This window comes from Zalophus californianus, chromosome 9, assembly GCF_009762305.2.
Source record: "Zalophus californianus isolate mZalCal1 chromosome 9, mZalCal1.pri.v2, whole genome shotgun sequence".
In the NCBI taxonomy this organism is placed as follows: Eukaryota; Metazoa; Chordata; class Mammalia; order Carnivora; family Otariidae; genus Zalophus; species Zalophus californianus.
The window spans coordinates 80,223,570-80,237,145 of record NC_045603.1 but is presented as its reverse complement, the minus strand read 5'-3'; the positions used below and the strand labels follow the sequence as shown (position 1 = coordinate 80,237,145).

Below are 13,576 nucleotides of genomic sequence, written 5' to 3'. Positions count from 1 at the left end.
GATGTAGCTAGGAGGGTATAAATTAAGGAAGGGAATCAGATTTCTATAAAAGTAGGGCTGTCAAGCATTAGTGCCTAAGGGCACTGTAAGAATGTAACCACCCTCCCTGGGGACCGGCAGGAGTCTTGGGGAGGAGTGGGTTTTAGACTGCTCAAGGGCAAGGAATAGGATTCAAGCTGACCTCAGTGAGACCTTTTAGAGATGGAGAACATAGCTGCTATTTGGGTTATACGCAGTGATGTAGAAAAGTGACAAACCTAAATAAGGGGTGGCTAGTAAATGACATTGTCATAACCCATCTTCAAAAAAGGCTTTCATATACAAAAATAATTTAATGCTATTTCATCAACAAATATTTGTTGAATGGTGATAAAGCACTGTGGGTAGAAGAAATGGGGCAGGATCTACTCTGAGAAGGATGAAATTTAATTAGAGAGGCAAAATGTCGTTCAAATAACAACAAAACAAAGTAGCATAGGCAGAGTGCCAAATGGATATTAAGGAAACAAATGTTGTGGGAGCTCAGATAAAGGAGTGGTTGTCAAGGCCCGAGCCAGATGGGGAAGACTTTGTGAAGGGGGTAGTATCTGATTCAAACCATTCATTCATACGGCCATCATTCCTGAACATTTATTGGGCCAAACATGGTGTCAGACACATGGGACACAAAGATGAGCTGCATGTGGTCTCAATTGTTAAGGATCCATAATTTGCTAGACCAAGCCCACCACATACATGAAAAGGCACAATCAAGTGGCAGAAATGCCACTGAAGACATCAGCAGGATACAGCAGGGGCATTCAGTAACTAGTGGACCATTCTGCCTAGTGGCACATGGGATCGGAAGAGGCTTCCAAGAGAAGTTCATGAGTTGGGTCCACCTAGAGGGGAAAGGAACGTGAGAAATAGCATGAGACATATGAGGAACTAGGAAGAGCTCAGTATACCTGGTGCACAGAAGAGAGGACAGAGGAGGGAGAAGGTGGAATCAGAAAGTAAAAAGTGAAGAGATGAAATCATGAAGGATCTTATGGACTGTGTTAGGGAGTTTCTGCCTTTGTAGGGCAAGCGACTGACTTTAAGCAGGAGAATAACATGTTTTTTGGAAAGATACCTTTGGAGGCAAAGTGGAGAATGATTTGGAGAAGTACAAAACTGGGATCAGGGATACCTCCCAGAAGACCTGGTGGCCCAGAAAAGATAAGAAGGCTGGGTAATGAGGGCTGGCTATACAGAGACTGGAAGCAGAGTGTGGATATGAGAGATGTTAGCAGGGCAGAATCACCAGAGGTTGGCCTTCAGTGAGATACTCAGGAAGGGAGTGAGAGTGAGTTAGCTGAGGTCAAAGTGGGCTTTCAGCTTCTGGCCAGACATCTGGGTGGATGGACCGGCAATTACTGAGGGAGGCAAAGTAAAAGGAGGAGTTGGGTGGATGGAGAGTAACAGTATATTCAGTCTGGGACATGTTGAGTTTAAGGTACTAATGGGACATCCCACGAAACATTCTGGAAGATAGCGGGATATAGAGTCTAGAAGTGCATCGAGTGAGTGGAAAATCATCAGCATTGAATGGAAGTTAAAGATGCAGAAATGAACAAGGTCAGGCTAAAGGAACAAGCAAAATAAACAGAGGAGAGCCCAAAGAAACGTGAGAGATGTCAGGATTCAAGAGTTAAGTAGATCGGGGCGCCTGGGTGGCTCAGTTGGTTAAGCGACTGCCTTCGGCTCAGGTCATGATCCTGGAGTCCCAGGATCGAGTCCCGCATCGGGCTCCCTGCTTGGCACGGAGTCTGCTTCTCCCTCTGACCTTCCCCCTCTCATGTACTCTCTCTCTCTCTCTCAAATAAAAAAAAAAAAAAGAGTGAAGTAGATCAAGAGGAGCTTTCACAGAAGGCTAAGAAGAAATGGCAGGAGGTAAAATGAGAAGAGAATGGTGTCCCAAGACCTAAGTTGAAAATCAGAGAGGGAGACATACCAAGAGAGACTCTGGACTCTGGGAAACAAACTGAGGGTTTCAGAGGGGAGGGGGGTGGGGGGATGGGGTAACTGGGTGATGGGTATTGAGAGCACGTGTTATGATGAGCACTGGGTGTTGAACACTACATCAAAAGTTAATGATGTACTATATTTTGGCTAACTGAACATAATAAAAAAATGGGGGAAGAAAAGAAAGAAAAGTTTTCAAAAACAAAGAAAAAGTCACCAGTGACAACTGCCACAGAAACATCATGTGAAAAAATACTGAAAGGTATTGGGCTCTAAAGGGATGCAGGGACCTTGTCAGGACTTTGAAAGTGGAACAGGAAGTTTCTGGCAGAAGCTGGCTTATTCTGCAGCAATATGAGGACATAAATAAACGTAAAATGTAGGTAGGGTCCAAGATGATCTCATCCGATGACCCTGCATGGTCCAGTAACAGGAATCCAGAAGGCACTTTAATTGCAAGGATTGCTTCTATCTAGAGATTAAAAACAAAAAGTCCTTCACTACTATCTGGATAATCTCTCTCACACATTATGTAGTTTGCCTAGACAATTTCTTTAGAAAATCCCAACTGAATATCTGGTTGTAGAAGACAAGACCCTTTCCAAGAAAACCCACACAGATCCCTCCACCACCCACTTCCCCAACTCCCCTCAGAGGAATCTGTGTTGCAGCTTCAATACCATGAGAATTTTCAAGATGTTTTTAAAGATGTTTTTCAACAGTATCAGTGTTTGGGACTTGTTTTCTGGTCACTGTAACATCTGCTGTACATGAGGCCTTTCTTCCTAAAGCCACCTGCTATTGGATCTAGCGAAATTCCTGTTGGACAACAGGAATGGACATTGCCTTTGCTGGATTAATAAAGGAATTACCCTAGTTTTCAATTAGATGTGGCTTCCATTTGCCCTGAATAGGAAAAGCGGATTCTGAAATTTCCAACTAGTTGTAAGCATAGTTTCCTTCTCCAACCAAGACAAACACACAAAGAGCAGTGAGCGGGCGGTAGGACTAGGAGCAAGATGTGTGTTCTTTGGGAACACTCCCCAGCTCTGCTCTCAGTGCCCCCCCGCCCCAAGTGTGTTCTGCCTTTGGGAGTGGCGGAGTCCAGGAGCACGTGGGAGAAGTTTCGAAGTGAAACGTGTGCCTTCTAGAAATGGTGGTGTGATGATGCCTGCATGCAGAAGACATGAATGGCTGCTTTCAACTCACCCCTCCCAAGCTGAAGGAACAAAGGAAATGGTTCTTCTCTCCCCGGACCAGTGAAAATTCACTTACTCAGAGGTATTGGGGTAATAAGAACTGGGACATTTGGGGCATCAAATAAAAAGGCTGTTCTAAACCTCTAAAAAAAAGTAAATGGGAGGGGCTGTGCTGGGAAGGGTGATCAGGGGTACTAAGACCTGTTATAAGGCCAAACACAGTGTGAGGAGTTTATGTATTTATTTATTTTTACATTTAATTCTTAGATGAGTCAAAATGTTTTTATCGGCTGAAAGTAGGTCTCAAATTTCCCTAAACAAATCAGAATTTCTGGTATAATGTTAGAAAGGAAGCTTCCAAGGAATGTTCTGCTTCACTGAATAATTTGTGAAGGTCTGCAGTTTCTATAGTAAATCAAATAAATTTATAAGGAAAATGTGATACCAGGTTGTTGGGTTTTTTTTTTTTTTTAGATAGTCATGAGAAGCAAAAAGAAAAATACATTACTTTCCTTGGTTTCTATGACAAGTAAATAAGAAATACAAATAACCAACATAACACTCATCATGATAAACAGGTACCTGAGTCTGTGTATTTCCTCCTTCAAGCAAGGCAATGCCAAGTAAAATGCCTTCTGAAAAAATTCTGTCATTTTTGGTGTTCACTATAACATCAATGACAAGTTCGGATGCACCTTCTTTATCCAGTAGACACTGAATATCTGACATTGATATCCCCATCTTATCTGAATCTTGTCCAGAGAAGTTCCCTGTGATTAGGAAATTGAAAAAAAATCTTAATTTTCAGACATTATTAGCACATAAGGTTTTTGAATTATTAGATCTTAAGAATATTATTTATCACTGGAATTTTTTCCCTTCAGCATTAAATATAATAGAAGCTAGGGTTTTAAAAAAAATGTCAGAAATTTGAAAAAACATAGCTTTCTATTCAAAGTATAACACCTGTAATTGTTTTTTCTTAATAATAATATTTTAGAAAAAGAAAACTAGCTTTATTTTTGTTCTTAATTTACATATTAAGAAATTATGACATAGTTTACTATTTTCCAGCATCAAAGAGCAAAATTAGATGTTCAGATCCTTGTGTTATGAATGCAAAATTTTGTACAATGGCTTTTAATAGTGCTTTCTGAGTGGAATTTTTATATTTGTTCTATTTTAAGTAAAATGCTAGCATAACATCAGCATGAAGACATGTGACAAGAATCCCACAATGATGAGAAAATGATCAGTCTTACCTCCGCCTTGTGCAGATTTGCAGTAGGTTCCAGAGAGGTGTCCATTCATACCGACTCCATAGTCTCCTTTAAAGTAGCGATTCAGGAGTATTTTTCTTAATGTGTTACCCTAATACAAAGGATAAGAAAAGGTGTTTCTTATTGTTCTTTTTTCTAATGGAAAGGGAAAGTATCAGTACATTAAAATGTCACTTAAAATGCATTTTATCAATGATGGTGAGACATAGAAAAATTAATTTTATACATCATAATATTTTCTGAGGCAGAAATTTGCAAATGTTTCCCAAGAAAATAATGATCTTGCTTCTCCCAGAAATAAAATATAGTATTTTCAACAAAATGTACTGGGAAAATTACAATAGATTGTACCAGGAACACTTATGTACTACACATTTAAGATTGCCTCAAAAGCTGAGGGTCTTAGAGTTGTTAAGAATATTAGTGATGCCCAGGGAAATAAAGATCAAAACTACAATGAGAGATCACCTCACACCAGTCAGAATGGCTAAAATGAACAAGTCAGGAAACAACAGATGTCGGCGAGGATGCAGAGAAAGGGAAACCCTCTTACACTGCTGGTAGGAATGCAAACTGGTGTAGCCATGCTGGAAAACAGTACGAAGGTTCCTCAAGAAGTTAAAAATAGAACTACCCTATGACCCAGCAATTGCACTACTAGGTATTTACCCAAAAGATACATACGTAGTGATCCAAAGGGGCCCTGCACCCCAATGTTTATAGTAGCAATGTCCACAATAGCCAAACTACGGAAAGAGCCCAGATGTCCATCAACAGATGAATGGATAAAGAAGATGTGGTAGATGATGGACTATTACCCAGCCATCAGGAAAATGAAATCTTACCATTTGCAACAACATAGGTGGAACTAGAGGGTATTATGCTAAGAGAAATAAGTCAGTCAGAGAAAGACAATTACCATATGATTTCACTCATATGTGGAATTTAAGAAACAAAACAGAGGATCATAGGGGAAGAGGGGGAAAAGTAAAACAAGATGAAAATAGAGAGGGAGACAAACCATAAGAGACACTGAACTCTAGGAAACAAACAGGGTTGCTGGAGGGGAAGGGCGTGGGAGAATGAGGTAACTGGGTAATAGGCATTAAGGAGGGCAACTGATGGAGTGAGTACTGGGTGTTATATGCAACTGATGAAGCACTGAACTCTACCTCTGAAACTAATAATACACTATATGTTAATTTAAAAAAAGAATAATATTAGTGATGCCTAAAGGAAACACGGCTTAATAAACACCCTAAGAATTGGCAACCCAAAGCCCTATTTGAAGGAGCTTAGTAAAAAGAGCTAGGAAAGTGGTGGGTATACAGCTGGTGCTCCAAAAATTATGCTTGATAAGACAGAGTGAATTATATTTAAATTCCAAGGGATTTATTCAGAAGATGATAGGTAAAAGACAGTGTATTCCTTTATAAAACATGTAATTCAAAAAAATCCTAAGTCTTCAATCTTATACTGGTTACAAGGCATTTTTAAAATACTGTATGTTGTAATATAGTTGCTTGATGTACATAAGAAATACAGATAACTCCAAATCTTCCATTTTATTGGTTCTTATTGTTTTAATAGACAAGGGTGATTTTACAATGAATCATGGAACACTACATCAAAAACTAATGATGTAATGTATGGTGATTAACATAATAAAAATTTTTTAAGTGATTTTAAGGTATGATTAAACTAAATTAATACAGCAATTACTGAGGTGTTAGTCCCATCTTATGGATAAGGACACTGAAGCCCAAGAGCTCAGGTAACTTGACGTGGATCATTGAGCTAGCAGGTGGTAGAGCAAGATCCTAACTCAATGCTCGACTGCGCCCCACATTGTGCTCCACGCTCCTCCCCAGGCACAACTCCTGGTAGCGTGACGCTCTGACACGTGGCCCTCACTGCTCCTTCTCTCTCTCACGCTCTGATCATACTTCCCTCTCGAGCCCCGGGGTTTTATCCTCAGTTCTCCTCATCTTCCCTCTCCCCATCAGCAATTTTATCTGATCCCTGGTTGCACAACCCTTTCTGCAGTCTGGTTGCCAAATGTCTTTCCTCCAGCCCGACCTGGCTCTCCTAAGCTTCTCATCCTGTTTCCACTTAGATTGCCTTATCTTCATCTGGAGGTTCTACTGGCTTCTCAAACTTGATTTTTCACAATGGAATGGTCTCCTCTATTTTTTTCTCTTTGCCTTCAAGTATAATTAACAGACAGTGTTATATTAGTTTCAGGTGTACAATATAGGTGATTGAAACATTTTACACATACTCAGTGCTCATCAGAATAAGTGTACTTTTCATCCCCTTCAGCTATTTCACCCATCCCCCACCCACCTTCCCTCTGGCAACCACAAGTTTGTTCTCTGTATTTAAGAGTCTGTTTCTTTGTTTGCCTCTTTTATCCTTTGTTTGTTCATTTGTTTTGTTTCTTAAATTCCAGATATGAGTGAAATCATATGGTATTTGTCTTTTCTCTGACTGACTTTTTCACTTAGCATTATACCCTCTAGGTCCACCCATGTTTTTCAAATGGCATGATCTCATTCTATTTTATGGCTTAGTAATATTTCATTGTATATATATATATATATATATATATATATATATATATATATATACCACATCTTCTTTATCCATTCATCTATCCACTGGACACTTGGGTTGCTTCCATATCTTGGCTGTTGTAAATAATGCTGCAATAAACATAGGGGTGCACGTATCTTTTGAATTGGTGGTTTTGTTTTCTTTGGGTAAATACCCACTAGTTGAATTACTGGATCATATGATAATTTTCCTTTTATTTTTTGAGGAACCTCCATACTGTTTTTCACAGTGGCTACATCAATTTGCATTCCTACCAACAGTGCACAAGAATTCCTTTTTCTCCACATCCTTGACACTTATTGTTTCTTGTGTTTTTTATTTTAGCCATTCTGACAAGTGTAAAGTGATATCTCATTGTGGTTTTAATTTGCATTTCCCTGATGAGTAGTGGAATCTACAGATTTAATGCAATTCCTACCAAAATACCAACATTTTTTCACAGAACTAAAACAAATAATCCTAAAATTTGTATAGAACCACAAAATACCCCAAATAGCCAAAGCAATCTTGAGAAAGGAGAACAGAGCTGGAGGTATCATATCCCAGATTTCAAGTTATATTACAAAGCTGTAGTAATCAAAACAGTATGGTACTGGCCCCCCAAAAGACACATAGATCAACAGAACAGGACAGAGAGTCCAGAAATGGAACCACGCTTATATGGCCAATTAATCTATGACAAAGGAGGCAAGAATATGCAATGGGGAAAAGACAGTTTATTCAACAAATGGTGCTGAGAAAACTGAATAGCTACATGCAAAAGAATGAAACTGGACCACTTTCTTATGCCATACACAAAAATAAATTCAAAACAGATTAAAGATCTAAATGTGAGACCTGAAACCCTAACACTCCTAGAAAAAAACACTCCTAGGCAGTAATTCCTTTGACATTGGCCATAGAAACATTTTTCTAGATATGTTTCCTCAGGCAAGAGAAACAAAAGTGAAATCAACTATTGGGACTACCATAGAAGAAAGGGCTCTTGCACAGCAAAGGAAACCATCAACAAAACAAAAAGGCAAACCATTGATTGGGAGAGGATATTTGCAAATGATATATCCAATAAAGGGTTAACATCCAAACTATATAAAGAACTTATACAACTCAACACCAAAACAAACAAACAAACCAATTAAAAAATGGGCAGAGGACCTAAACAGACATTTTTCCAAAGAAGACATACAGATGGCCAGCAGACACATGAAAAGATGCTCAATATCACTAATAGTCCTTCTTTCTTAATCCTGTTTTCAATTTCTATTTATTTTAAGAAGATCAGAACCATCTTGATCATTTAAGGCCCCAAACTCTCTACTCATCTCAACTCAAACTCTCTACTCTACTCATCTACTACCCCCTCATCTTGACAATGATTTGTGAAATCCTACCTATCTAACTTTTCAACTGTAGCTTCCGATAGTGTCTTCACACATATTTTAACCAAATAGAACTATGTGATGATTTCTCAACCACAGTTTTCTGTCTTTCTGCTTTGCTCACATATCCTATTTCTCTGTCTGAAAAGCTTTCCTTCTGTCTTACTTATGGACACCATCCTCTCCCCCCCTTCTTCATTCTACAAATATTCATTAGGTACTCACTGTGTCTTAGACACTATTCTAAGTGAATAAGATATAACCCGCACCTCAGTGTTAACAATAAGGTCAGTTCCATAATAGGCACATATATTAGGCCCTAGGGAAGCACATAAAAGAAAACAGTCGACTTCGAAGCGTTTTTACATGCATATCTCCCCTACTAACTATATGATCATCAGAGCAAAGCTGTCCTGTGCACAACAATTATGTACTAAATGTCACAGTGCCAAGAATTTTAATAGACACTTAGAGTGTCTGCAGTTCTTTATCCTTATAGTGACTTTTATTTACTGATAATTAAGTTTTTAGAACACAGACATTTACCATTGCTCCCAATTTCATGTATTCTTCCTTCAAGACTTTTTCCTATAGTGCTGTAGTGAGTAAAGCTGATGAGCAGTCTTGGAAGAAATAGAGAATCTAGAGAATACATAAGAAAAAAAAGCCTGGCTTTTTTTTTTTCTTTTAAGAGAAAGCTTTTTGAGTTTAATTAATTTCTTTTTTTTTCTTTTTTTCTTTTTTTAAATTTTATTTTATTATGTTATGTTAGTCACCATACAATACATCATTAGTTTTTGATGTAGTGATCCACGATCCATTGTTTTTGTATAACACCCGGTGCTCCATGCAGTACGTGCCCTCCTTAATACCCAGCACCGGGCTAACCCATCCCCCCACCCCCGTCCCCTCTAGAACCCTCAGTTTGTTATTCGGAGTCCATAGTCTCTCATGGTTCGTCTCCCCCTCCGATTCCGCCCCCCTTCATTTTCCCTTCCTTCTCCTGATGTCCTCCATGCTCTTCCTTATGTTCCACTAATTTCATTTGGCCAAAAAATGATCCTTCCAAAATGGGAGGGAAAACAAAATAAAACATTTCTTTGGAGTCAAATGTGCTTTTGCTTTACATCTTATTATAGCAGAAGGAGATGCTCTAAGAGGACTTTTAGACCCATAAACTATGGAGTTGAGATTGTAAGTTGGAGGAAAAATGTGAGAACATTTTCACTTAAGTACTAAATTTCTATAAAGGGTAGCTGAGTTTGTCTTACTAATTATGCTTCTCACCTCTACAGACCAACGTATTGCTTCTCATTCGAACCCTGTAAGATACAGTTGGTCCAGCTACAATAAATAAAGCTGAAAAACATGAAAATCCAGGTCTCTTTTTCTTAAAATTGCACAAGTCCCTGTCACCATCTGGAAGAGAACCTACTGTGAGCAGAACCCTGGGTCCTTATGAACCAGCTCCTTTTTTATCCTATGTAAGGGAGCCTTTTAACCACATTACTCCAAGGACCCAACCAAGAGATTAAAAACAATGGTGTATCTTTTTTAAAAGGAGAAATAGAGAGCTGCATTTTATCCTTTGTTTTTAAAAATGCCCTATTTATATTGCTGGAAGAATAAAGCTGTTCAAAACCAACCATAGAGTTAGAAGGGTCTCACATCAAATTAAAGTAAGCATCAAATTTGCTATTATTTCTAAATTTTCTTTGGACAAATAAAATAAAATCACAGGTGTTTATCAGATTTATAAACATCAAAATCAAATGAGCAATTTGATTTCTTAAAATTATTTTTCTTATCCAATTCCATCTTTGCCAGAAGCATATATTTTCTAACTATGTAATATTCAGAATGCCATAGAAAGAAGGAAGGATTTCTTCTATCCCTGTTCTTAACTCTGGAGCCACACCGCCTGGGTTCCAATGCCCCTTATGCCACATACTAACTGGATGGTCTCAAGCATATTACTCCACCACCCTGGGCCTCAGTTCTATAACCATCAAGTGGAGTAGTCATAACACCTATCCTTCTCCGGTTTCTGTGATGATTAAATAGGTAAAAATATGTAAAGTACGTAGAACAGTTCCCAGCACATAGTAGGTGCTACATAAGTTGTGCAGAGTTGATGCAGTTGTTGTTAATATTAATATTATCCAGATGACACAACAGTGGACACTTTACAAAGTGCTTTTGTACATACTTTCTCACTTTATACCAAACATACCCACATTTCTGTATACATACACTAAGAAAATGGCAAAAATAATAAACGATAAACTACCTGAAAATCCTAATTTGTCCACTATTAATCAGCCCTAGGAATCGTATCCTTGTGAGCTAATCTGTGTACACTTCACTATATAAAATGGACCTTACAACTCCAACTAAAGTGGATGAATTCTACCATGGCTCAAACTCCATAGTTTTCAACAAAGGCAAACTTTGGCACTAAAAATGAACAAAGAATAGGTACGGATCCAACAGGATTCTACTGTTTATCTTAGTTATTCTCATTTAATATTGGAAAACTTCAGATATTGCTACATGGCAAATTTAGCAGAACGGATTGCTTTTGTCAAATATCGAGTTCTGACTTGAGAGTTGGAGGAAAGTGCTGTGTTCCAGCTTGTCTCGGGGCATCCTCAGTGGCCGGCACTATCTGTGATGGGTTACAGAGGCGATAATTCAGATGTAAGTCATTTTCACAAATTCCTTTAACTCCAATAAATTAATGGTGGACTCACTGGCAGAAATTCTGGTACCAGGCTTGTAAATAATCGTCTCAGAGCTATAATTGTCAAGGCAGAAATTTGGGAAAGCACTAAAAGCGCATTAAGCCAGTTTGAAAAGAATTCTGCAACATTGAGAAGTTTGACTTCTACACTCACTCTTCACTTCCAAAATGAATTCCTGACTGGGCTTCCCATGGAAGGTGTCCTTACTCGATGAGGCCAACTAGCAAGAAATGTCCTTTCCAGTCTTTTCAATATCAGAGTCAATTCCAGGCCACAAGACACAGCTTTTAGCCAATGTCTTCATGTGAACACATCCCAGATGTGCTAAATGTAATGGAGCCAAGATAACTTAACAACCACCTTCTGAAATTACAACAAAACATCTCCATAAAAAGACATCTTCTGTGGCCAGGGCAGTCATGCTGACAGTCTGTGAATATCTGCAAGGGACCATTTTTTTCCTGGCCACTTCCTATTGCACCAACTCCAGCGTATCAAAAATCAAGCTTAGAAATTATTGCTTTTCGTGGACAGAAAGAGTAACAAAAACTTATTAGTCTTAGAAAGGACTAAAGATTCTCTTTGATTTTTGAAAAAGCACAACCCTGTTTGCCTTAATATGAGTTAAGAGCATCAGGAGTGAAAAGTTCAAGGATGTGATATTTGAGGTACTGATTCCACATCTGTTCCCTTTCCCTTGGAAAAATGACACGATAAAGTAGTATTTTTTTCCACTGTGGAAAATAGAATGAAGACACCTTCAAAATATGACAACCACAACCAGAATCCTAAAAAAACTAAGTCCTCAATTGGAAATTCAAAAAGGTAATGAAAACTGCAACGTGGAGATGCTTAATTTAGGGTTTTCCCCTCAAAAACTAATGCTTAACTACTAATCAGCTTGGATCAGATCTGTAAGGGGGTTATGGTATGTACCTGTAGTCTCCACAGTCTCATTTTAACTTAAACTTGGTTTAGCCTAATTGGTGTTTCCCTAACGTTTGTGTTTAATGATAGCATGTCTGCTTAGTTATTTTTCCTCATTTGAATTCCCAGGGGTAAAAAGATACATTTTAAATTACAAATAAATTATTGCAACAGCTGTATCCTAATTGGATAAGGTAATACCAATAATATAATCGACTACATCTTCAAGGAACTCCTTTGGGAAAATGTGGCCAGTGTCCTATAATCTAGCCATCTAATGGTTTGAATTTCTTAGTCACTAACTCCAAGGAGTGAAAGCCAGTTCCTTCCCCTGATGATTTTTCCCGGCTTTCATAAGATTAAAAACACAAACTTCAATAAGAGTAGTTATTAAATACATTCACAAGATGCTCTTCATCAATATAACAACACAATCATTATAATCCTGAAAAACATATGGATGTCTCAACAGTTCTAGTAAAGGGGCTTATAAAAAAAAAAGACTGTGGAAAGTGTTAAAACAAATGATTCATACAGCACTGTAACAATCTACTTCCATCTTCCTTCCTTCCCTTTCTTCATGTTCATTGTAAAGACATATTACATTTCTACCGCGTGTCAGGAACCGGGACTGGGGGTGCAAAAACAATCCTGCAGCATATGCTAAAAGAATTTTCAAATATGGAGAGTTGAGACACATGGCACTATTTTTCAATATAAATAATCCTCACTGGACCATTTGTGAAATTTACACATTTAAACAGTACATGATACTTAAACATTTGATGATGATGCTGGAGATAAAAATGACTTCAGCCATCACTCCAGGTTTCTCAAATATCCTAGCCTCTAGACAAACAAGGTTGCTGAAAAAGCTGTGTTAGGGAATGTACCCCATAACTAGTGAGGAGTAAAGGAAACAATTTCCTTTCTTTTGGGGTGTAATAAAAGCCTCTCAATATTTGATTTTCCAAGAAGCATACTGACTGATATCAAACTCAACAGACTCAAACACCTCAACAGTTTAAGTACAGGGTCTGCTGCAATTCAGAGGTTGAGACCGTATGTGATCCCTCCCCCACGGTACTGGAGAATGGATTTTTTTCTGCTATCTGATTGCTTAGTTTTCTAAGTAAGCAGTCTTTATCTGATCTGCAGAACATAGAGGTGAAAGAAGAGTAAATAAGCACAAAATAAACAGACAAGCTTTGGATACCATTTCCCTATTGAAGCACCACTACCAGACTCACACATCATAAATCACTACCTCATAAAATCATGCTCAAATGGCAGTGCACACAACTTAACTGTACATAGTACATAGTGTAGAAACCTACTGAGTGCTATTTGTTACCGAAAACATGGAATCAATATGCTGCCAACGCAAGCACGTGCTCTCACACCAAAGGTGGGGGAAAATGGAATTCCAAGTGGTCATTTCAAAG

The 13,576-nt window shown here is 38.3% G+C and overlaps 1 protein-coding gene across 3 annotated transcripts in view; it reads right to left on the bottom strand.

The window, feature by feature from the left end:
* ITPR2 (inositol 1,4,5-trisphosphate receptor type 2) overlaps positions 1 to 13,576 on the bottom strand; it is a 499,981-nt gene that overhangs the window by 159,856 nt on the left and 326,549 nt on the right. For all 3 annotated transcript variants that reach the window (XR_003519864.2, XM_027593395.2, XM_027593396.2), the window contains 2 exons: positions 4,448 to 4,556; positions 3,768 to 3,955 (listed from right to left, as the gene is read on the bottom strand). Coding sequence is in view for 2 of the 3 variants with exons in the window: in XM_027593395.2 (XP_027449196.2) it covers positions 3,768 to 3,955; positions 4,448 to 4,556 (297 nt within the window). In the remaining variant the exon portion in view is untranslated. The remainder of the gene's footprint in view (positions 1 to 3,767; positions 3,956 to 4,447; positions 4,557 to 13,576) is intronic.